This window comes from Grampus griseus, assembly GCF_964374135.1.
Source record: "Grampus griseus genome assembly, chromosome: 20".
Lineage (NCBI taxonomy): Eukaryota > Metazoa > Chordata > Mammalia > Artiodactyla > Delphinidae > Grampus > Grampus griseus.
In genome coordinates this window covers 25019944-25045864 of record NC_139014.1, presented here as the reverse complement: position 1 = coordinate 25045864, position 25921 = coordinate 25019944, and the positions used below count along the sequence as shown (strand labels likewise).

The 25921-nt window shown below is 37.2% G+C and overlaps 1 protein-coding gene across 3 annotated transcripts in view; it reads left to right on the top strand.

Moving 5' to 3' along the window:
- MBTD1 (mbt domain containing 1) overlaps positions 1 to 25921 on the top strand; it is a 67486-nt gene that overhangs the window by 25476 nt on the left and 16089 nt on the right. For all 3 annotated transcript variants that reach the window (XM_082678305.1, XM_082678306.1, XM_082678307.1), the window contains 10 exons: positions 972 to 1173; positions 5537 to 5670; positions 6959 to 7073; positions 7646 to 7728; positions 18103 to 18220; positions 20602 to 20736; positions 21009 to 21097; positions 21307 to 21541; positions 22153 to 22208; positions 22546 to 22650. In XM_082678305.1, coding sequence (XP_082534431.1) covers positions 972 to 1173; positions 5537 to 5670; positions 6959 to 7073; positions 7646 to 7728; positions 18103 to 18220; positions 20602 to 20736; positions 21009 to 21097; positions 21307 to 21541; positions 22153 to 22208; positions 22546 to 22650 — 1272 coding nt within the window. The remainder of the gene's footprint in view (positions 1 to 971; positions 1174 to 5536; positions 5671 to 6958; positions 7074 to 7645; positions 7729 to 18102; positions 18221 to 20601; positions 20737 to 21008; positions 21098 to 21306; positions 21542 to 22152; positions 22209 to 22545; positions 22651 to 25921) is intronic.

Genomic DNA, 25921 nt, shown 5'->3' with positions numbered 1-25921 from the left:
CTTATATTGAAGTTGCAGCCCCCTCAGTGGCTTTGGTCTGATATAGAGAACATTTCTCTAGAACATTAGTCCTTAAAGATGCTTTGGGGGCTTCCCTGGTGGCGCAGTGGTTGAGAGTCCACCTGCCGATGCAGGGGACATGGGTTCGTGCCCCAGTCTGGGAAGATCCCACATGCCGCAGAGCGGCTGGGCCCATGAGCCATGGCCGCTGAGCCTGCGCCTCCGGAGGCTGTTCTCCACACGGGAGAGGCCACAGCAGTGAGAGGCCCGCGTACCAAAAGAAAAAAAAAAAAAAGATGCTTTGGAAAACACTGCATACTATGTATACCTCTTAAATTATTGTAATGTTCACAAGCATCTTAAGGGTTCGAAGAGGGCTTTGAAGTAAGGAAAATTTCCCAAATGTATTTGACCATAATACGTTTTTTTAAATGTTAACAGCCTATACTTATTGAAACCAAAATGTTTGTAATCATTGGGTCCCTGAAATTTTAAGTTTATATTCTCTAACAAGTTGAGTCAGAATAAGATATTCTGTGTTGACATTTCAGGATCAGTAAATAGCTGCTAACCAAGCTGACTATAAAGTGGACGACAAACTTATATGAAAACTCTGGATGTAAAAGATCATCTCTGTATGGAGTTAGGGTGTATGAATTTATTAGAATTTAGAATTCCAGCCAGTGTTTACTAAATGTATATTCCAGGCATTGTGATAAATATTTCATAGTGTCTTTATGTTGCCCTCAGGAAGAAAATATATCAAACTTTAACCTAGCCTTCAAGGGCCCTGGTGATCTGGCCACTGCATCCTCCTCAAACATTTAGCTTTTCATTATAAAATAAAATTATCAATTCTCAGGGCTAGATTTTCATTTTTCAAATCTCATTTATCACAATTTGAACTAAGGTCTTTTAGGTAGTGTACATGAGTGCTGTGTCATGTGTTACTGATTTCTTCTACTTTTAAGACTGAACATTCTTCACGATCCGAAAGGAAAAGAAGAGACTCTTTCGGGATGTTTGACGGTTATGATAGCTGCAGTGAGGACACGAGTAGCAGCTCCAGCTCTGAAGAGAGTGAAGAGGAAGTTGCTCCTTTACCTTCTAATCTGCCAATTATCAAAAACAATGGCCAAGTGTACACATACCCAGATGGTAAATCTGGCATGGGTGAGTATGGAGATATATACTTCAGCTCAGGTGAACAGCCTTTACCTGTTACACACTTTATACTTGAGGGTATGTTTTGATTCCATTTCTCCTGTCATTTCCCTTAGAATTTTTGAAGAACAGTTTGAAGAAACACAGTCTGAAACTTATAGTTCTAGATAAGATCACTGGGTTTGTGTTAGATCTCTTTATTTTGCATACCTACCACCTGCTGGTAGAAAACAAGTAGAAAAAAATGAAAACAAAAGCAGCTGAGAAACTTAATGGGACTTAAGTTCCATAATTAAATAATAAATCCCTATGTAATTGGAAGTGTGTAAGATAATAGACTTACAGAGTTGAAAGAGACTTTCAAGGTTAAGTCTCCCTTCTCTTTAACGATTCCTTATAAGTTTTCTGTTTTAACACTTTGGCTATAGGGTATCTCTAATTACCAGAATATCCTTTATATTGAACCAAAATTATCCTTGCTCTAACTTTGTCTTTTGGTCTTAATTTTGATTTTTAAAGGTACACAGAATGATTCTAATCCCTGTAACAAAGACATCTCTTCCCATCACATTACAACACTTATTTCTAGGGTGTCTCTAGGACACACTAAGTAAACCTAATTGCTTCAGTCATTTCTCAGCATCAATGATTTAATTCATCAGTATCCTGCTCACTTTCTTCTGGGAATACTTCAGATTATGTGGTAGTAGGGTGACAACTTGTCTTGCCTGAGACTGTCCTGGTTTTAGGATTAAATGTCCCACATCCTGGAAAAGGACCTCAGGCAAATAGTTGGTCACCCTGTGTGATTAGGACAGAAGGTAGTTCAGCTTTTATCTCCTTTTTTTATGACACTGTGTTTCCATTCAGGCCACCAAAATTGCTTTAACTTTTTTAAAACTAATACTGAATTTGCAAATAACTGAAACCACATGAACTAGGCCAATTTAAATCAGTCTTGCGCTTTTGCAGTTGATTTTTTAAACCCAAGGTGTTAAGACTTTAAAACTCTCCATGTAACCTTTTTCTTACTAAATTTTGGTCTTAGAAATATTTTATTCCTAATTCTTTCATCTAATGTTGAATGCAGTGTCATCTGATCGTCATTTGCAGATTTGATAATAATGCCCTGTAAGTCATATTCTAGTCTTTTTTTTTTTTTTAATTAGTTTCCTTTGGCCTTTAATGACATTGGTACTTTTTTTTTTGGCTGTGTTGGGTCTTTGCTGCTGCGCGTGGGCTTTTCTCTAGTTGCGGCGAGCGGGGGCTCCTCTTTGTTGTGGTGCGCGGGCTTCTCATTGGATGGCTTCTCTTGTTGTGGAGCACGGGCTCTAGGCGCGGGGGCTTCAGTAGTTGTGGCACTCGGGCTCAGTAGTTGTGGTTCACGGGCTCTAGAGCACAGGCTCAGTAGTTGTGGCACACAGGCTTAGTTGCTCTGCGGCAAGTGGGATCTTCCCGGACCAGGGCTCGAACCCGTGTCCCCTGCACTGGCAGGTGGACTCTTAACCTCTGCACCACCAGGGAAGCCCTATATTCTAGTCTTTTGATTAAAACGTTGAGCATCGAAGGCCCTGGTACAGAGTCCTGCAGATCATATCAAAGAACTTAACTTCACTTATCAGGACTCACTAGGTGTAGTCATCCAACCAGTTAAAACCTACCTAGGTGTTTTCTACTTCAGCTTGAATTTCTCAATCCTTACTGACAAAGCTACATGAGAGATTTTATCAAATGTGTTAACTCCTGTTAATATACATCTTGTCGTGGTTTAGTTATGATATACCAGTCTGGTAATCTTATAACAAAAGGGAGCTTTATATGTGCCAGACTCTGTTTTACAGATACAAATAGAAACAATATAGAATAAACTCCCTGGTGGGGCTTACATCCTGGTCATGAGAATTCTAGTTTGACATGTTTAGTTCTTGGAAAAGATATACTGTCCCCTTGGGATCGCTTTTTTTTTTTTACGTAGATGATCCACAAACCTTTTAAATAATCTGTTCTAGAATTTTTACAACAGAAAATCATTCAGGCTTTTTTTCCCTTAGACACCCTTTGTTTATCTCTTATCCTTGGCTTCTTACATTTTTTCCATGATTTCTCATAATTTGTTATGAGAACTTACTGGTTAAACTGTAAGTTCCTCCAGTAATAACTGTTTAGATGGAGATTTGAACCCACTCAACCCACTCAACAACATAGTTGTTTGCTCTGTTATCTTTTTTCCCCCCAGCTTTACTGAGGAATAATTGACAAATATAATTGTATATGTTTAAATGTATAAATGTCTATAAATGTGGTGATTTGATATACACGGATACGGTGGAATGATTACCAAGATCAAGATAATTAACACATCTGTCACCTCACAAAGTTAACTGAGTGTGTGTGTGTGTGTGTGTGCGCGTGCGTGCGTGCGTGCGGTGTGAGCACAAGATCCACTCTCAGCAACTTCCAAGTATACGATACAGTAGTGTTATTAACTATAGTCACCAGGCTGCACATTAGATCCTCACAACTTATTCTTTTTATAACTGAAAATTTGTACCCCTGGCAACCACCATTCTATGAAATGGGCTTTCTTTTTTTAAGTTTCCACATATAAGTGATACCATACACTATTTGTCTTTCTCTTTCTGGCTTATTTCACTTAGCATAATCCCCTCCAGTTTTGTCCATGTTGTCAGAAATGACAATATTTCCTTCTTTTTATGGCTGAATAATACTCAATTTTAATGAATAATATTCCATATATATGGATACCATATCTATCTGTCTATATAGATATATACCACATTTTTTTTTTTATCCACTCATCCATCAAAAGACGTTTAGTGTGTTTCCATAACTTGGCTATTGTGAATAATGCTACAGTGAACATGGGAGGGCAGCTATCTCTTTGAGATACTGAGTTGCAGTCAACTAATTTTTGATAAGGGCAACAAGAACACACAATGGGGAAAGGATAGTCTTTTCAGTAAATGGTGTTGGGAAATTTGATATCCACATGCAAAAGAAAAACTGGACCCCTATCTTATACCACTCACAAAAATTAACTTGAAAATGGATTAAAGACTTAAATGTAAGACCTGAAACTATAAAACTCCTGGAAGAAAACATAAGAAAGAAGCTCCTTGACGTTGGTCTTAGCAGTGATTTCTTGGATAAGACACCAAAAGCTCAAGGCAACAAAAGCTAAAATAAGCAGTGAGGTTACATTAAACTAAAGAGGTTCTGCTCAGCAAAGGAAACAGTAAATTGAAAAGGCAACCTACAGAGTGGGAGAAAATATTTGTAAACCATATATTTGATAAGGGGTTAATATCCAAAATATATAAAGGACTTATACAACTCAATGGCCAAAAAAGCAAATAATCCAATTTAAAAATGGACAAAGGACCTGAATAGACATTTTTCCAAAAAAGACATGCAAATGACCAATAGTACAGGAAAATGTGCTCAACATCACTAATCATCAGGGAAATGAAGATCAAAACCACAATGAGATATCACCTCATACCTGTTAGGATGGCTAGTATCAAAAAGACAAGAGATAACAAATGTTGAGGAGGACGTGGAAAAAGGGAAGTCTTATAAACTCTTGGTGGTAATGTAAATTGGTATAGCCATATTGAAAACAGTATGGTGATTCCTCAACAATTTAAAAATAGAACTGTTATGTAATTCAGCAATCCCACAACCTGTGTATCTTTTTTGAGCTTCACTTCTTACTACCCTGTTCTTCTAATTCTGCCTTTCAAATTATTGTCCATTATGCTAGTTTACAAAAGAGACCCACTAGTGGTTAGAGTTTTGTTGCCCTCTATTATCAGTTAATAATAGGGCACGTTGTTTCTCTCGTCTCCTGAATATAACTTGAGAGAATCCTCATATTGCCGTTAGCATTTTTCTGAGTTGGCCATTTTTATGTTTCAGTCTTTACAGTATTTTAAAGACCTGTGCTGCACTTTGTATTAATCTTCAGTTGTGTTGCACTTTTTTTAATCTTTTGTTTATAATCCTTTCAAACATCAGAGCTTATAATGTCTGGCACAAGGTGAGCACTAAGGAAATGTTAGTTGAATCTAACTTACATTTGTTTGTGAGTCTTTTGACCCTTTTTAAAGCCCTTTCAGACCTTAAGCTATTGTCAGACCTTCTGGAGCCTGTAGCTGTGGTATCATTCCAGTCTTTCCCCTACCTTTTATTAGGTTTTTATATCATTTATGTATCAGATAGAAGAAATTTTCTATCTGCTTTAAAGAAATTTTTTAAATTAAAACCTTTAGATAATTGGAGAAATTATTAAACTGTTAGATGAAAATTGGTTTTATTATATGATCATAACACCAGTGTTTTTGTTAATTAGCTACCTGCGAAATGTGTGGGATGGTTGGTGTGCGAGATGCTTTTTACTCTAAAACAAAGCGTTTCTGCAGTGTTTCATGTTCAAGAAGTTACTCGTCAAACTCCAAGAAGGCAAGCATTTTGGCCAGACTTCAGGTAACGGTACAGAAACCTTATTCTTTATATCTGTTATTTCTATGGCTTTCACTGTTTATCTGTCATTTGATTGTGAGTCGTTGCACTTCACCTTTGCCCAATTGGCCAGTTATCATTTTATACCCCACATTTTAAAGAAATATGTTCATTCTATAAAATTGAGTAGCTGTTATAGATAGAGAAGGTATACTATCCAAAATAAACTATGAAATAAACTATGACTTGTTTGTGTCTTTTTTCTAAATAAGTATAGATGTAATAAACATCTTTAGATATATATGAATTGAAGCCATTTTTCCCCCTGATTTTCTTTGGAGTTAACATCAAAGTAGAAACTTTCAGTGTTGGGAGGGGGAATGATTTACCCTTTGGTTTTATTTTTCTATCATCTTTGGTTTGTATTTTTGATTGTAACCCATTTGATACCTTGACCAAGTGTATTTGGTTAATCCAACTAACTTTTTGGAAAAATTCATAATACAAAAGGCAAATCATCTTTCTGTAAATGCACGTCAGTGCCTACAAAATGACTGGAGATTTGACCATTTGACTAAGTTATTACTATTGTAGCATATAAACTACTTTTTAAAGGCATCACGTAACTGATATTTGTAATATATTTTATTTGAATGATCACATTTTTCATATTCTTCTTTACCTTATTGTGATCATTACATAGCATTGAGAGGATTATTTAAATTCCCCAGATCAAGGAAATACATCACTTAGATGTATTTCTATATTTCAGATAGACAGTACCTAAAGATCCTGAGCAATGGTCTGTACCCAAATGGATGGCAGTTTGTCACACTGAATTTGGCCCATGATCATTTTGTCATTGATCTTTTGCGTTAGCGCTAAAGGTATAAACCTCAGTCACTTGCTCTTTAAACATTAAGTTATCTTTTCTTATATGAATAGCAATGCTTGGCAACCTGCATGAGTGAATAACCACTGGTTTTATCTAGTACAAGAAGGAATGAATTATCCACCACAGCCTATATTTTAACATCTTATGGGATATAATTTTTTATTAACATATTAATTTGCATATTGCTATTTTAGTCTGTGCCAGCTCTGCTACCCATATTACGTATCTACATTGTAGCAGAACTCCAGAAAACATTTCTCATGTTAAAATTCCTTGTATGTTTCCTCTGCTTTAATAATTTTCTAAACCCTCGATGTTTACTTAAGCAGAATGAGTAGTATGCAATCGAGTTAGTTTTCAGATTTGGGGGTGGGAGGATGAGAAAGAATCCTATTTACTTAACTCTTCTTGTTTTAGGGTAAGCCTCCAACAAAGAAAGCAAAAGTTCTTCAGAAACAACCTTTAGTTGCTAAACTAGCTGCATATGCTCAGTATCAAGCTACCTTGCAAAATCAAGCAAAGACTAAATCAGGTAATATGGGTGAATGTAGTGGAGGTGAAATATTTGGTACTGATTCATCTAGTTTTAATTAATAACATTTTAATTTTGGATTCTGTTAACTAAGCTATTTGTGTATGTATTTGCACATTATGACACTGGGCTTCCTGGTAGTGGTTTTGGTTTCAGTAAATTATTCTAGAATAGAATAGTGTTCACAAGTTATGGTGCTATTAGGTGGTGGATACTGGATAGAAATTTCATTGAAGTGCACGGTAACAGCTGCGTGGGAATAAAACACAAGAGCAGCCAGAACGGCATTTGTAAGCCTGAAGGTATCTGCTCTCCGCTGTTCTTTGTTTCTTATAACTGGAGAGCTCTTGCCTCACTTCCCAAGGAGCATATGTTGTATATAGAAGAGTTAAACTGCTATTTGTTTGCAAATATGATATATGCTAAAGTTCATGTTTATTTAGAGAAGTTCTGTCTTTATAGAAGAAACTTTCTTCAGAGGTGATAAATTTATGTCATTTCACATTTTAAAATAATAGCCTTCCTACAAATTTGAGAACTGTAATATATCTAAATTTATTTTATTTCAGTAGCAGTCTCCATGGAAGGTTTCAGCTGGGGTAACTACATCAGTAGCAATAGCTTTATAGCAGCTCCAGTTACCTGCTTTAAACATGTGAGTATGGAATTTCTCAGCTTATGTTGAAATGCTTAGTCATTGTTTAAATCTGAAGGCACAATGGCATTTAATCATCTTATCCTTAGAAGGTCTTTATTTTATACGTTGTAATGGAAATGTTTCTTTTTTTTATTAATTATTGTACTATGAATAGTTACATAACTTCTCTAAGTTTTATAAGTAAAAGTTTCCTATAAAGACATTGCAAGTTGAAATTGTTTCAAACGGGGAAAGCCACTAGTCTCATCCAATTTTCGTATTAAGTTGAACCATATAAAATTGCTGGTTTTGTGTATCAGAAATAGTTGTATATTGGCAAAGTCATATGGTTCAACCTCATAGAAACCATGCATTGTATATGTTACCTAAATTTTTGTGATTTGACCTAATAATTCAGAAAAGGAAAGATCTTCCAGTTTTGTTTTGTCTCAAATGTAAAATCACAAGAACAAAGAAGGAACTATTAGTAATACAGTATCGTGGGCTGAAATGATCTGTTGGGAGATGTTCTTTTTAACAAGTAGTGTCACAGAACATCTGGAGTAATTGAGAGTTATGTTTAAAATGTATCTAATGATAAATTCTTTCCTTTTGATTTCATTCCTTTTGATTCAGTTATCTGATTCTCTTCAATACTTTTTTTAACCTTACTGTAAGCTTAATTTATATTTAAAGGTTCTATCTGCTACTGACCATGTATAAGAAGGAAAGAGAATTTAGAAAGTTAATGAATGAAATTTTGTGTACACTTAACATATTGTTAACTTAGGGGTTTACTGTTAAATAATAGCATGTGAACAAAACTGAGCTTGAGTTCTTGCTGTGGAAATCCAATGAATTTTAATTCATTCGTGTCCAATAAAGGATGTTGATCAAGGCCAAACATATTAATTCAGTGGTAGAAAAATGAATTAAAGCCAAATTCATTCATTTGCTAAGTTTTCTTTCTTAAAAGTCCAGGTGTTAAGCCCTTGGTCGGTGGCATGCTGACCATCTGAATCAGCCTAAGTGGAATCTTAGATACTTTACCTTAGTATCCAGTAGCTGATATATTTTACTGTAGTGTTGATAGTAGTGTCACGTTTATGAGATACGTTAAATACATGGCAACAGCAGCTTTCATGAGAATTACAAAGCAAGTCTTTAACTCTCCTGTCTTGAGATAGTTCTTTTTGGCACTAAGAAGATAAGAATTAGATTAAGTTCTCAGTTATAATAACTCTTTCATCCCAGATTCCTGGGACATTTGTCTGTTGTCTCCTTCTGAGTATCCTTTATCTCTTTCCCTATCTTTATTTTAATATTTTGTTTTTTTAGGTTTTAATATCATAAGCCATGTTCAGCTACTTTATATAAGTAGTCAGGATATTTTTTAAAATAGCATTTCAAAGTCCCAAACGTATAATATTTTATTTCATGTCCATATCTTTGAATAGTAATACTATGTTAAAGTTCTTTGCAAGAAAATCTCTATTATAATGAAACAGATTTTTTTTGACTTTGCTTTTTTAAGATTAAAGTATTCTATCATATAGAATAGAGCAGGTAGCCTTAGCTGTATGATTAATAATGATACTGTGGGACCTCCTGTTTCTCGTTCAGAAGCAAGGTATCTGTCACCCAGTGCCTTCCTGCTCCACTCATCTTCCTTTACTGCCTTCTCCTTACCAAATAGGAAACATTTTATACTGCTAATGTCTTAATATATTTTAGTACAAAATGAGTTTGCTTTGTTGCCTTAACGAGCATTTTTATTTGAAGTCATTTGGTTTAGGAGGTCAGACTTTGTGCTGTACTTGATTTTTGTCCTTTAGAGTTGACTCTTCATGGTTCTCCCCCTTAGATAGTTTTTGGGGTCTCCAAGGAGAATTACTGGCTTTAGCTTTAGAAAACCTATTGCCAGGAGCAGCTGCAAGCACAAGGTCCTGCCTTGAATCATCAGTCTTCTAATCTTCTAACACTTGATGCCTGCTCTAACACTGGTTCATCTGTGGGGCCTCTTCCTCCACACTCTACACCTGCGTTGTCTCCAACTTGAGCGCAGGTTGGGAGCCTTTCCCTGCTCCTAGGGGATTCTTTTTTTTTTTTTTTTTTCCCGGTACGCGGGCCTCTCACTGTTGTGGCCTCTCCCGTTGCGGAGCACAGGCTCCGGACGCGCAGGCTCAGCGGCCATGGCTCACGGGCCCAGCTGCTCCGCGGCATGTGCGATCTTCCCGGACCGGGGCGCGAACCCCTGTCCCCTGCATCGGCAGGCGGACCCTCAACCACTGCACCACCAGGGAAGCCTAGTGGATTCATTTTTCAAGCATAAGTTTTTAACACATTCAATCTGGGAATTCCCTAGCAGTCCGGTGCTTTCGGTGCTGGGACCCAGGTTCCATCCCTGGTTGGGGAACTTAGATCACGCGGCTTGCAAGGCAGTGGCACCGCCAAAAACAAACAAACAAAAATTCAGTGTGTACATGGAAACAGAGCTGTTCTGGTTGAACCAGGATTTGGGGGTGGGGGTGGTGTCACAGCTTTGACTGCCTTGCTTCTTTAAGGTAACTCAACCTCTTGCAGTAGGGACCCCAGGTAAATATATTTTCCAGCACTTAAAAATGATAGTGATTAGTTCTTAAACCATAGAATTTCAGTAGAATTCCTCTTTTCCATGGTCTGTCTTTAAATTTCTGGGAAGTTTCTGCAAAGTATATCATAGGACAATATTCTCTTTGAATATTGCTGTAATTGTGCATAATGGTTTATACTTAATCACTCAATTACAACAGTGTTTGACATTTTTTATAATTATCAGTGTAAATGGAGCCCAGTTGTCATTAAATATATCTACTTAGAAACCTGTATATTATGATTGCTGTATATCTGATGCAACTTTTATTTCATCTAGGTGGTAGTTTTCAGACTTTTTTTTTTTAAAGCATTACGATTCCCGCTTTCCCTAATAAACATAGCTAGCATAAGGGGAAGTTATACTGATTGGTCTGGCAAGAGTAGGGTGGTATGGCTGGAGCCTTGGCCCCTGACCCTTGGCTTTCCCTTCTTTGGCAGTCTCTGAGGTTGGAAACCACTGAATTAGGTTAATACCATTTTTAAAAAAATTTTTATTGGAGTATAGTTTATTTACAATTTTGTGTTGGTTTCAGGTGTTAAGTAATATCATTTTTAATTAATCCTAAATCATATGGTCACAAAGCTGTAAGTTATCTTAAAAATCATCTAGCTCATCTACTCCATCTCTTATTATAAATGAAGAAACTCTTGCTACGTTTTTCAGTAGCTGGATTGAAATTTTCAACTTTGGGCTTTAACCTGCTTTTTCTCACGCAGTTTTTCTTATTTGTTCGGGTTTTAACATAGTTTTGAATTAAGCCCCTATAGGAAAACCCTCCTGTGCTCCCCCTTTACTTACACAACTCGACCACACAGTGCTGCTGATACCAGCTGTGTGGGTTTCCTCACATCAAGCATTTCTCTGACACCAGCTTGGGTGTCCTACAGTTTAGTTCAATTCTGACACTGTCTGTCGGGAGTTAGCATCAGATCCCACACCTACGGACTCAGTCCCACAAGACTGCCCCTACTTCAGACACCAGTTGCAAATCCCACATTGTCACCTCTACTTCTGACAGATAGCTGTAAATCAGAGTTCCCATGCTCCTTCCTTGGGTTTGATAATTTGCTAGAATGGCTCACAGAATTCAGGGAAACACTTAGGTTTACTGTTTCATTATTAAGGATATAATAAAAGAGATGAACAGTCAGATGAAGAGATGTGTAGGGCAAGGTATATGAGAAGGGGCATAATTTCCATACCCTCTGAGGTGCACCACTCTCCTGGCACCTTTACTTATCCACCAACCCAGAAGCTCTCCAAATCCTGTGTATTGGGATTTTTATGGAGGCTTCATCACATAGGCATAATAGGTCATTAACTCAGTCTCTAACCCCTCTCCCTTTCCTGGAGGATGGGTGATGGGGCTGAAAGTTCCAAGCTTCTAATCATAGTTTGATCTATGTGGTGACCAGCTCCCATCCTGAAGCTATCTAGGGGCCCACAAAGAGTTGCCTCATTAGAACAAAAGACACTCTTATCACCCAAGAAATTCCAAAGGATTTAGGAGGTCTATGTCTTGGAATTAGGGTCAAAGATCGAATATTAAAAGAAAAGATACCTCTAGTACTCTTATCACTTAGATAATTACGAAGGCTGTTAAGACCTCTGTGCCAGGAGCAGGGCCAGAGACTAATACATATATTTTTTTATTTCACAGCTTCTAAAAGCACCTTTTAGCCTTATCTTTACTAACTGTGGAACAATCTCCAAAATACTACTGCAGTATCACATGCCAGTTAGGTACTCCACGTTAATGAAATTCACAGACTATTTTCTCCTATTGACAATTTATGTTTGAACCCAAGAGAGTTGTTCTGTGTATGCAGAACATTTAGCTTTAAAGCATTCTTAATTTTTTTAATATTATAGTCTTTTAAATAGAAGCACTCCTGTTCCCCATTATTTGCCTTATAAAATCAAGTACAGAGAGTTCCATGGTGGCCTAGTGATTAGAATTCCGGGCTTTCACTGCCTTGGCCCGGGTTCAGTCCCTGGTCAGAGAGCTGAGATCCCACAAGCCACATGGCGTGGCCAAAAAAAAAAATCAAGTAGAATATGTCTTTTCTAAGCATTACAGCACAGGCCAAAATGTGCTAATACCAAATGTATGTGACTCATAAAAAGCTAAAATCATATTCCTTTAGTTATGTATTTACAGACTTCAGGTTTCTTTTGTTTGGTACCTGGACTATAAACTCTGGTGTCTTGTTGATACTGTCATTGCCAAACCAGAAAGGTAATCATCCTACTTTCTTCTCCCTTGAAAATAGTTGTAGTTAGGTATTTTTTAAAAAGGTCCTTTGCACACGTGCGTGCCATAACTTTAAAGCTGCGTTTACTATACTATTTCATCCTTTCTCCACAGATATCACCTTGTATTGCTTACATGATGTTTTCTGTTTTTTTGTGGGTTTTTTTGCGGTACGCGGGCCTCTCACTGTTGTGGCCTCTCCCGTTGCGGAGCACAGGCTCCAGACGCGCAGGCTCAGCAGCCACGGCTCACGGGCCCAGCCGCTCCGCGGCATGTGGGATCCTCCTGGACCAGGGCACAAACCTGTGTCCCCTGTATCAGCAGGTGGACTCTCAACCACTGCGCCACCAGGGAAGCCCTACATGATGTTTTCTAATCCTCTCTTTGGTACCAGACCTGTATGCCAGCTATTTTGAAGGGGATAAGGTTATCCATATTTCTTTGCAACACATATTACAAGTATATTTTTGGATTTTAAGGACAAAAACAGAAACCTTTTTGTTTGTGTATGTGCGGTAACAGTAGCTTATAGTAAAACTCATGATTTATTTCTTAGGTCTGTATTACTAAAATAATCTCTTTCAAATAAAATTATTCTTTGTTTTTTTCCCTAGCCTTAACCATGCATACGTAACTCCATTGAAAATTGAAAATAAATGTGATTTCACGTCCATTTTAACTAAAGTTAGAATCTTCAGTATGTCATCCTAGATTGCAAAACTTCTTTCTAATGGAAATAAGACTTAAATTAGTTTCTGGTACTTGTTAGTACTCCATCCAGTTTAGCTATTATGAGTGTTGCCACAAAACAGATTCTCTGCAGGAAAGCAGTGGACTCTGATATAATAAAAATCACCTGTTTTAAGGAAGGCCTAAATAATCTAGATTATTTTCATTTGATATGTTTTTTTTTAATTATGGGCTGTTTATGCCTTTCAAATTAGTAACCACTGCTTCCTGTCTCTTTTTACATACACTAGTATTCCCTCATTCTTAATCTTACTTTCACCCCAAACATCCCATTTTACTTTTGAACTTTCCTTGTACTCCCTATCCCCCTGCTACCACCACCCCAAAACGTATTGGGATGGCCAAAAAGTTCCTTCGGTTTTTAAGTAAAAATAAGAATACACATTTTTCATTTTCACCAAAAACGTTATTGAACAACATATTCACTCTTTTGTTCTACTACCTTCTGCCATTTTTTCAGGCAGCTTCATAATTCCATCTTCCCAGAGCTTTATCTTTTTGAGCAAAGAACTGTTCCAGGTACCTTTTAGTCTTCCAGGGAATTGAAATTATTTCCATTAAGAGAATTTTGTAAAGACCGAAGTAAGTAGAAATCCAAAGGTGCAGTGTCTGGTGAATACGGCGGATGAATCAGAACGTCCCAGCCAAGCTGGAACAGTTTCTGCCTGGTCATCAAAGAAACACGTGGTCTTGTATTATCCTGATGGAAGATTATGCATTTTCTGTTGACTAATTCCGGATGCTTTGCCGATGCAAAGTGCTACTTCCAGTTGGTCTAATTGGGAGCAGTCCTTGTTGGAATTAATCTTTTGGCTTTCCGGAAGGAGCTCATAATAGAGGACTCCCTTCCGTTCCCACCATGTACACAGCATCACCTTCTTTGGTTGAAGACTGGCCTTTGGTGTGGTTGGTGGTGGTTCATTTCGCTTGTCCCGTGATCTCTTCCATTCCACATTATTGTACAGTATCCACTTTTCATCACCCGTCACAATTTGTTTTAAAAATGGAACGTTTTCATTACATTTCAGTAGAGAATCCCATGCAGAAATACGGTTAAGAAGGTTTTTTTCACTTAACTTACGTGGAACCCAAACACCAAAGCGATTAACATAACCAAGCTGGTGCAAATGATTTTCAGTGCTTGATTTGGATATTTTGAGTATGTCGGCTATCTCCCGTGTGGTATAGTGTTAATTGTTCTCAATTAATGTCTCAGTTTGATCGCTGTCAACTTCAACTGGTCTACCTGACCGTGGAGCATCATCCAGCAAGAAGTCTCCAGCACAAAACTTCGCAAACCACTGACACGTTCCATCAGTCACAGCACCTTCTCCATACACTGCACAAATCTTTTTTTGCGTTTTAGTTGAGTTTTTACCTTTCTTGAAATAATAAAGCATGATAACGCTGAAAATTTTGCTTTTTTCTTCCATCTTCAATATTAAAATGGCTACACAAAAATTCACCAGTTTTGATAAGTTTTTTTTTTTTAAGTGCACACTGATACGACAGCTGTCACAATACAGTCTAACAAAATTGTTTCAAATGAAGTTAAAGACAACTAAGGGCTACTAGAGCCAGCTTACGGAAAAACTGAACGAACTTTTTGGCCAACCCAATAGATTGTGTTATCAAATCAAAAGGTGAGTGGACTTTCTGGGGAAAGAGGGATCAATTATTTTTTCTGTTTCTACTTCCTATCAGTTCTAGCAAATAATACTTAGGAGTTCTAATTTCTTTCTAGTTAATTTCCTATAATGTTTTCTCCCCTTTTTGGCCAAATAATAGTCTATCTTTCTCTACTAGGTTCATTTTAGTCATCATAATGCCTATTAGTCAAAGTATTTTAATGGTGGCTTTTTGTATATTTGCCATATCATTATTAGGATCAATAATAGTTACCTATGTGCAACTTGAAGGCTAACTTCTGCCCACTTAAATTCTTTGTCACTGCTGAAGATTGTGATTATCAAAAGTTGTAGGTTGTCAGCTCTGTGGAGGGAAATCTGTATTTCTCCCATAAAGCATCACACGTACAGTGTGTCAGCCCTCCGAGAGTCGAAATACTGGCCATCTGAGCTGTTGGACTATCTGGGAATATTCTTAAGCGCAGAAAAGTAAGAATCCCACCCAATTAGTTTCTTACAGATAGACAGTCAGGTGGAGGTTATCATATATTTGTGTTGGGGAGCCCTCAACATTTGGATTTGGCCATGTCCTGCAGGACCTGATGACAGCGTACCTTGCAGGGAAGGAGAGTCGCTCCCAGATAGCCCTCACGAGTGGCCCTGGAGCAGGAAGTGGTGAAGCAGATCTTCTTGGTTTGGGAGGAACCTGAGGTGGACCTCTCGTCCTGAGTCTGGAAGGTAAATTTGTTGTTACCTGTAAATTATGGTTCTGCTAGTTCATGCTATGCCAATCCAGACTTTCAGAGGTATCCCTCCTGCCAGCAAGAGAAGACAGATGACTTGGATGAAGATGGCTCTCAAGCCCTGGGTCATTTAGTCTTCCACACTTAAGAGTATTCATTTTAAACAAAAGGGCAGATATATCTATGAAATGACTTTATTATTTCAACACATTGAGCACATACTATGCAATGACTATGGTGCTCGTTTTTGTTTCTTCATTTTTTTTCTTAGAGTGAACCATATGGATTGGTTTAAGAGGGCCTAGCAGAACCACAACCTTACAGGCAAGAACAAATGTCACTTTCTGCTACTTTCTCCTATACCAATCCAGACTGTAGGGAGTAAAACATAACATACCCCACTAAAGTGAGCATTAACTTTATTTTCTAAGTGAGCATATTGACACATTCTCTTTAGTAAAATGTGACCAGAAGTTATTTTCTCCAAACAATTGTTAAGACTTAAAAAAAAAGTCAGTATGACATTGTCACATCTAGCTCAAAAGGGAGTCAGTCCTGTATGCCAAATTCATTTAACAGTGTGCCCACCTAACACACAACTTGTCAGCATACCCATGCTTCTTCCTTCTCAGTGAAAAATAAAGCCCATTCCACAAGATTTGGCAGCCAAACAAAGAGGAATGGATATCCTACCTTAATTTAATGCATACATTTCACTGCATCTGTCTGCTCTAATTGGTTCATCCTCACAGAAATTAACACATGGTCTTTGTGTTAATATATGGTAGCTTAATCTGTTACCTATCTTCTTTCCAGCCTCTCCTTTTCTAATCATATCTGCTGGCAATAGGGATGGCCCTACAGTCTAGAATGATATAGGGGGAGATAGCAGAACCTGAAGAGTCCATTCTTTCAATTTAAAAAAAGCAGAAAGAGGTAGTCATAATAGATGTATTATTTTTTTGCACAGCTCGGGAAGATAGTTATGTGTATCCTTCCAGAATTACAAATAGTTGAGATAGGCCACTGTCTCCAAGTGATTGAAGTATATTCATTGCTTGCTACTTTAAAGAATAGCCGTAAGTTGATTCTGTGTTTGGTTTCTAGACTTATCCTAGTTCAGTGTTGTTTGACATTTTCTTCCTCTCCTTCAGAAGTTCCTTAAACTATTGAGAGCATAAGGGTTGAGTGCTGTTTTAAGCTAATCCTGTTGGGTTAGCATCCACCCAAGTATGAGCAGCCTTGCATGGAAGACATTTGCCCAGTGTTCAGATGGACTAGTTTGTGTGACTCTTGGATATCTTTGTTTAGTCATCTTTTAGCTTTGAAGCTATTTTGTCTTTTCCTGATTTGTTCATATTATCAGGTCTTTTATAACCTTACCTAATCCTTTTTTCTGTGATCAAGGTTCTAAATTGTATTTAACGAGGAGCTGATTATCAAGGACCGCAGAAACTGTTTGGTAGTATCAGTATTTAAATTCCTATATTCATTTATTTGGTTTAGTTAACCATTGCTAAATTCCAAATAGTTGTAAACTGCCTCAAATTTAAGGATTAAAATATAATGGAAATTGTAATTTGGAAACATATTAAGTTTTGGAAAATCCCTTCATGGTATTCATTTAATAGGTTTTCTGAGTCCCCATCTTAACCATTTGCGTGGAGGCTATTGATTACCAGATCTAACACTGAAAGTTTTCTCTTTGTTTATGTTAATTCCTGCATGAGAAATTTTGAAATAATAAATTATTTAACAATTTACCATGGTACGATTCTCCAAAAACTCTTCCACTCCACCTTTTTAATAACTTTATCTGGTGCTTTTGCCACAGGTCAGTTGTAACAGACTATATTTCTATTCTATGAATTTAACTGAAGTTGAAAATATAGATAACTAAGTTTTGTTTCTCTACGTTTCTGAAACCACATTGCTGATTGGAATTATCTTTCTTTCTGCTCTTTGACCAGATCTTTTAAAATTAGAGGTTAAGGTAAAGTACATTCATTCAGTTCATATTAAAAATAATGAATTTCTTAAATCAGCTTTTTCCTTTGAAACCTACTATCAAGTTTGTAATTTGGATTTTACAAAAATTGCTGCTCAAATCTTGTTTTAGGGCAGTTTTGAATTTTGAACTCGACATGGATCTATTCTAATATATGTGAATTCTCTTCATCTTGAGCTTGTCCCTGACGTCGGCTTTTTCCAAATAGAATTCTGTGACACAGGGAATAACAATTATATTTTTAGAGAAAAATGAATGAATTAAACGGTATTTTTAGTTTAATGTTTCCATGATTGATAGTAGTGCTTAATTTTGAATGATGTGTTTTAGGCTTTATTTAATAAGATGATAATTTAATAATTTTTATATGACAGGCACCTATGGGGACCTGCTGGGGTGATATCTCAGAAAATGTGAGAGTAGAAGTTCCCAATACAGACTGCAGCCTACCTACCAAAGTCTTCTGGATTGCTGGGATTGTAAAATTAGCAGGTGAAAAGCATGTGTAATAATTTACTTTAAAAATGTCAATTATATTTATTATGAGAAAGCATATTTGTAAATTTTCAAGTATTGCCAGATAAGTGCAATGTAGGGCAGAGGTTAGCAAATTTTTTTCTGTAAAAGACCAGACAGTAAATATTTTCAGCTTTGTGAGCAATGCAGTCTCTGTCATAACCATTTAACTCTACCATCATAGCATAGAGGCAGCCGAAGCAGTACGTAAATGAATAGGCATGACTGTGTTCCAGTAAAACTTTATTTATTGTTATGTGTCATAAAATATTATTTTACCTCTGATTTTTTTTTCAGCTATTTAAAAATGTAAAAACCATTCTTAGATGGCAAACTAAGAAACATCAGGCAGTAGGCCAGATCTGTGGGCCATATATAGTTTACCAGCCCCTGGTAGAGGGAGATGCTTTGCAAAGTAACAAAAAAGTCGAAGTACTAAAAAAAAGTGATATGGTCCATAATATGAGAAGTAAACTAGTGATGAAAATTTCATCTATTTTGGGTACTACCTTTTTCTTCATTCCCACCTCTTCCAAGTACCCCAGCCCTTATTACATTGTTGCTCATGAAGTAAATGCATTAGGTGTCTGCTGTGTTAGACACCGTGGGCAGGTGACATGCAGACGTATAAGATTTGTTTTTTTCAGCGAGCTCACATCTGCTAAATATTGAATACATTTTAACACAAGGTGCTTAGTGAGTGGTGCAGTAGGACACTAGTGCTTCAGAGGGGGAGCAGCCGCTCAGATGATAAAAGTTGTCCTGAGATTACTGGAAGAGGTGTCTTACTCCTCCTACTCTTTCTAGGCTTATCTCCAGCCATTCTCCCCCATACACCCTGCGTATTGCTCCCTATGTACTGCTGATAGACTTAATTTACCTAAAAATGATCTCAATTCCGTCTTTCTGTCTTTAATGGCTTCTTCGTCCTTAAAGGATCAGGATGGTCAGCATTTACAGCTATTGATGAGTTTCACCATACACCACTGACCAGATTTTTTATTGTTCCCCAACATAAATGATCTGTTCTTGTGAGATTAGTTTTCCTCCTCTCTCATACAGCATGTTCTGTGTCACTTCCATGCCTTTACTCACTCACTCTCTCACTTACCGTATTTAACCCAGTTCAGTTCCCACCTTTTCCTTGAAACATTTCCCCAGCTATATAAGCATTCTTTAAATGCTTGTATTATGCTCTACACCTTAATTGAAAACAGTAGTATATATTTTTTTGCTTGATGGTTAAATCAGTTGCATTTAAATGGCTCTAAAGATCAATGTATTTAATATCCAAGAATTATTTCTATCTTCCATCTGGTTTTACATTTCTGTTTTATCTGATTGCACCTTATATCTCATTTTAAGCCCCTTTAATGACATTTTAGAAGTGAGCCTGATATTGATCATGAACCCAGAATCAGCAACAGTTAGCAAAGTCATGAGTTGTTCTGTGAATTATTGAATTTTAAAACTAAAAGTTTAATGCTATAAATTTTCATCATAAATATTAACACATGAAAATGCTGACTGAACTTAGCTCCCAGCCTGAAATACAAGTTTATTGGGCCTTTTTTATTCCACTAAAGGCCTTAAATTAAACCTTAATCTATTATCAATACAAGGTTTATTAAATTATAAACAATATATATCCTATACTATTTGTTCTTTTCAGGAAATAATTCTTCCGATTTGTTTAGTACATATAGATTTTAAGTGATTTCACATACTTTTATTTGTGTTTACTGAACTTTTTTACCTCGCATTTTCAAATCTTATTTCCAAATAAACAAGACAGAAAAGTTTAGGCTCCTAAAGGAGCCACATCCAAATTATCCAATAATAATTTGGTCACCTGATCACTTGGATAAAGCAGTTTCTTTGAAATGTACTTTAACTGGATTTCTGTGACTTAACAAGGTTATACTAACTTACCACAGTCTTCTTTATTTCCAAAACTACACATTCTAATAGAACTTTCCCACCCCTCTTTTCACTGAGAATTTCTTTTCTAGAATTTAAGAAACTATGGGTCAAGTTGAAATATATTCAGAGGAGTAGGCCATGCTCTGAAAACAGTTAAACTAATTACATTGTTCAGATAGTTCTCAAAGTTTCATCTATACCATTAGTGACAGCAGCCTCTGGGAAGGTGTTATAATGCAGATTCTCAGGCTCACCCAAGATCTACTGAATCTGGATCTCCGGGGTGTGAGGCCCAGCTATCTGTCTGTTCACAAGCCCTGCATGTGGATCTGTTTCAGATGCTCACTGACATTTGACAACCGCTACCAGCAACTATATCCTGTTTTATTTCATTTGGTTTTCTTATTATGCGGCAATTGCTTTGTTGGTTTCAGGCTACAATGCCCTTTTAAGATATGAAGGATTTGAAAATGACTCTGGTCTGGACTTCTGGTGCAATATATGTGGTTCTGATATCCATCCAGTTGGTTGGTGTGCAGCCAGTGGAAAACCTCTTGTCCCTCCCAGAAGTGAGTAGTTTCTTTACCCTTACTATAGAGTATTTGCACTTTAATGCAGTTTTACACTTAGTAATGTTAAAGTGACATAGAAATTAAAATAATGTTTTTTGGTTTCAAGTAACTTACTTGCTAGTAAGACATGCTTATTTTCCCTATTTTTGTTACTCTTCTTGAGAACTTTAATTGCAGGGAAATTTGTTATTTTTTTTTTTTTTAACAAACAGTTTATGAAGCAATTCTATTCTTTGCTAAAGTGTAACTGGTTATTTCTTTTGTTTTAGCTATTCAGCATAAGTATACAAACTGGAAAGCTTTTCTAGTGAAACGACTTACTGGTGCCAAAACACTTCCTCCCGATTTCTCACAAAAGGTAAAGACAGGATCTTAGAAAGGACTGAAGTGGCAAATGAGAACTCTAAAAAATGGAATACCTTCGAAGTTTTTTAAGGAATTGTTTGAATTAGTGAGTCAGATGACCTATGTTAACTATCGAGTGCGCTCGGTATTTTTATAGTACAATACTAAAATTATTTGTAGACCTTTGTCATGAATTCCCAACAGTTCTGCTTTTGTTTCAAGGTTTCAGAGAGCATGCAGTATCCTTTCAAACCTTGCATGAGAGTAGAAGTGGTTGACAAGAGGCATTTGTGTCGAACACGAGTGGCAGTGGTGGAAAGTGTAATTGGAGGAAGATTAAGACTAGTGTATGAAGAGAGTGAAGATAGAACAGATGACTTCTGGTGCCATATGCACAGCCCATTAATCCATCATATCGGTTGGTCTCGAAGCATAGGCCATCGATTCAAAAGATCTGGTAAGCACCTGTCACAAGAACTCCTGTGGAAAATATCATTGAGGCTAACTAAATTGTACTACTTGGTTATTTTTCTCTGCAGAATAGCATAGATCAAAACTAGTTGCCGGGGCTGCTTATTCTACCTTAATTAGGAAAGTTTCACACCAGGATGTTAATGTCCTAACAGTTCCTTTATATTCCTTCCATTTGTGCTCAAGTAAAAAATAATGCACTTTTGGTCACAACTACATTTGTTTTCTTACACTTTTTTATCCAGCCTGTTTGAAAGAACTGAAGATAGCCTTTCCCTTTCCATTCAATTTTAGTTGAAATAGTGAAATTAAATGTGGTTAGGCTTAATACTAAACACATTAAAACGTACTTTCTAAAGTTGTAATTCCCTAACTAGGGAATTTCCAGCATTCTGATTGGCTGAATGTATTTAACAGCACATGTACTCTAAAGAGAGAAAGACTTTTAAAGAATATTATTCACCATAAATGTAGAAGGCATGTATTTTTGCCATGTTTTAGAGTATACATACCTTGTGAGTTTGAAACCTTCAAAGAAACGTGGTTTTTGGTCTTCCCACAAATGCTGACAGATTAGTATGTAACTTTTCCTTGTAGATATTACAAAGAAACAGGATGGACATTTTGATACACCACCACATTTATTTGCTAAGGTAAGAAGTTTTTATAAGAACCCTCATTTGTAAATTAGGTTTGAAATAGGGTTGTGGGTTTTTTCCTGATATTATGGAAATCGTAATTACATATGTTCACCTAAAAGGATTAAGACCTTGTAATCCATATGTGTCACAACTGTTGATTATAATTATTCTGCAATTCTATTTGCCTGAATTCTCTCTATTCCCTAATGGAAGTTTGAGTTATAATATTAGGTAGGTAGGAGAAGACACTTGGTATTTTCATCTGGTAAACTTCTTCAACTTGGTATTATTTTAATTATTAAACTGATAACACTTGTGACAGTAGATGTACTTTCATGTAATTCTTTAGGTAAAAGAAGTAGACCAGAGTGGGGAATGGTTCAAGGAAGGAATGAAATTGGAAGCTATAGACCCATTAAATCTTTCCACAATATGTGTTGCGACCATTAGAAAGGTAAGAGAATAGGTTTTAAAATATAGAAATGCAGTTATAGGAGCTAGGTTTAAGGTAATAGGAGAAGGAGGCCCCTAACATATTCATTTTGACATAAAATGTGTGCATCTGCATCTTCACTGGGGAGAACGTTACTAGTAATTTCAAAATAAATTTGAATTCTCTTAGGGGCTTTTCTTTTTATATAGCTTGTTGTCAAGATTGTTATCTTGAGTCTGCTACCTTTATTTTATGGAAGTATATCCTTAAGTTAGAGGAGGAATAGTTATTTAACTTACTTCCTGGTCAAAGCTTGTCCCACACAGAATTTGTAACAAGGCCAAGTTTATCTTCAGTTTCCTATGTTTCCTTTGTGTGCTTTTTTTTTTTCCCTTTTAGTAGTACTTTACTTCTTCTTTTCTCTTTTTTTCTCTCTTCTGAAACTGTTTTTATAAAAAGATGTAGAAGAGTGGTTCTCAATTCTCAGTAGGCATCAGAATCTCCTGGCGAACAAAAAAAATACCATTGACTAGGCCTCTTCCCTGACCCTGCACCCCCATTCTGATTTAATCAGTCTGGTTTGGGGCCCTAGCATTGGTTTTTTGTTTTTTTTTTAAGTCCCCAGGTGATTCTCAGGTACAACCAAGGTTAAGAACCATTGATCCAGAATCTGCTTACATAAAGGTGTAACTAAATTGTGATTTGCATTTCAACACAGTTTTAAGCCTTAAGCCAGAAGAATTAAAAACAGTTGTGATGGCTGCCATGTCCCAGACACTTGTGTTCAGGTCACACAGCTAGACCAGACAGGCTCCAAACCCTTGTTCTTCTTCTTCACCTGACTAGTGATCCAGACCACCTGGTACTATTTAAAACATAGATTTCCATGACCTGCTCCAGACCTACTCAATCAGAGTCACAAGAATTATTGCCCAGATATCTGTATTTGTTTAAAAAATAAAGAAAATAAAAAGTTCTCTCGGTACTTCTGAAAATCAGCCAGGTTTGGGAACCAGCGCCATGCTCTGTGTGAAAGGAAAATAAGTGTCCAGCGAGTAGAATACCCAGCTTCACTCAGAACATACTTTATGAATTCTTGCCATGCTGGGTTTGGTTTGGACTTTAAGAAGCTTACAGTCTTGTAGAACGAGATAAGATGTATGAAAATAAGTTTAACATACAAGATCAACTATGATTTAAGAAAGGTACAAGTACTGTTGGAATTCAAATAAAGAAGAGGTCACATCTTCTCAGAGGAATCAGGGAAAGCTTTATGGAAGAGAGGACATTTGAAAACTTTGTCTTGAAGGATGGGAAAAACTCTGCCAAGCAGAGATGCAGGAGGAAACTGTGCCATGGAAAGTGAATATGCACAAAAGCATCAAGAGTGGAAAGTACAGGCCACGTTTAGGAAGTGGAGAGTGGTTCGCACACATTACACATCAGACAAGTTGCTTTGAATATTCTGGACCGGGCTTTTTGTTTATAAGGAACAGAAACCCACTCAAGTGAGCTCTAGGAAAGTTACTCTAAGGTTGCAATGGGCACGCTCACAGACAGGCAAGGACACAGGGATGAGACCTGGGAAGGCATAAACTTAGTGTCATCCTCCACCTCTCAGGGGCCTCTTTATTCCACCTATGCTCTGTGTCTGCACCACTCTTCTTTCACTCTTTCTCTGTTGGTGTCCTGCTCACTCAGTCTGCACATGGCAGCCCCTGTCCCTGTCTGTATCACAACCTTTCAGTGCCAGCTCCAACCGATGGCTTGACTACTATCTCTGTGTCTGTTAATTCTAATTACTGAGAGAGAATCTAAACAACTGAGCCCAGCCTTTGGCCTGGTCCTCTGAAGGTTGAATACTAACCCCGGATCCACTCAGCTGTATTTAGAAAGGGAGAAAAGAATCCCATGTGAGTGGAGGTAGTCCTTTCCAGAGGTCTTAGAGCTGTTAAGGTTGAAGAGAAAGTTAATGTACATATCCAATATGGTAGAAATAACTAGGAGAAAGGAATCTGCAGGCAAAGACAAAAAGATGATGTGGAATTAGATTATGCAGTCTTTAATGCTTGGTCAGGCTGTCTGAGTTTTCTTTATGAACAGGAGAAGTTGGTAAAGGTTTCTGGAACGAACAGAGGTCATACCAAAGGAAAGTTTAACTGTGTAAGAGGGGAGATGTCCATAGAGGAAGGCTGAAAGCAATGATATCAAACAACATAATGGGGAGAGAGTTAGTTAATGGCAAGGATAAAGGGACTGAATGTTTAGGGAGAGCTGTGGGGACCCAGTGATTGATTGCCTTTGAAAGGAGCAGGAGAAGGAAGTTGTTGGTTTGATGCCCTGTACTAACTCTCAGAGAATATGTTCAGCATGCAGGTAAAATGCAGGACTGAGACAGTTTGTTTGAGGGTGACAAACTCATGATAAAACTTGAGAAATTGTTGGCATAAAAGTCAACCATTGAAGAGTGGATGCCATCATGAAAACAAAAGAAAAGGGCTAAAATCAGAAACAAGAGTTGGAGGTGAAAGGGTGGCCACCAAAATAATGTGAAGGAATGAACACAGAGGTGAGAAGATGGACCAGTAGACTGTAATGTAATGAGAGTATGGGAATAAATGTTTCAAAAAATTGAGTAGTCAACTGGTATGGAATACTGTAAGGGAGGCTGAAGTGTTGGAAAAAAGGCACTGGATTTGACAAACTAGGAGGTCATCGGTGAATTTAGCAGTTTAGTAGGGTCAGGACAGAAGTCAGACTTCAAGGAGTTACATAGTATATAACTTGCATTGAGTCTCTGGGTGAAGAGTATATAGGAATTCATTGTATTATTCTTGTATCTTTTCTGTAAGTTTGAACTGTTTCAAAATAAAATATTTATTTTAATGTAATGGGAATTGGGAGACATTAGAGTATAAGAGATGGTGTTTTAGGAGCAAGGTACCAGTGACAATAGGTCAAGATGGAGAAGTTTGTCTTGAGGGGCAAAGAAAGGACTACTGCTTACAACAATTTGAGGTGCAAAGGATGGACTGTGAGGCCCCTCACATAGTTTCTGTGATAGAGGAGCGTGATCATCCAGAGCATGAGAGAGGTAAAGTTGGAGCTTGAGGAAGGTGGAAAAGGTTTAGAAAAACTTCTCTATGTGATAAATCAGATATTACTGAGTAGGATTTAAAGCTTAGCTGAGACTAGATAGTTAAATTGTAGAAGAGCACTCAGCCCACTTTCACGTGCCACAGCAGCAGACAGCCTTGGCCACTGGCAGAGGTACTGTTTTCCCTAGACCTCT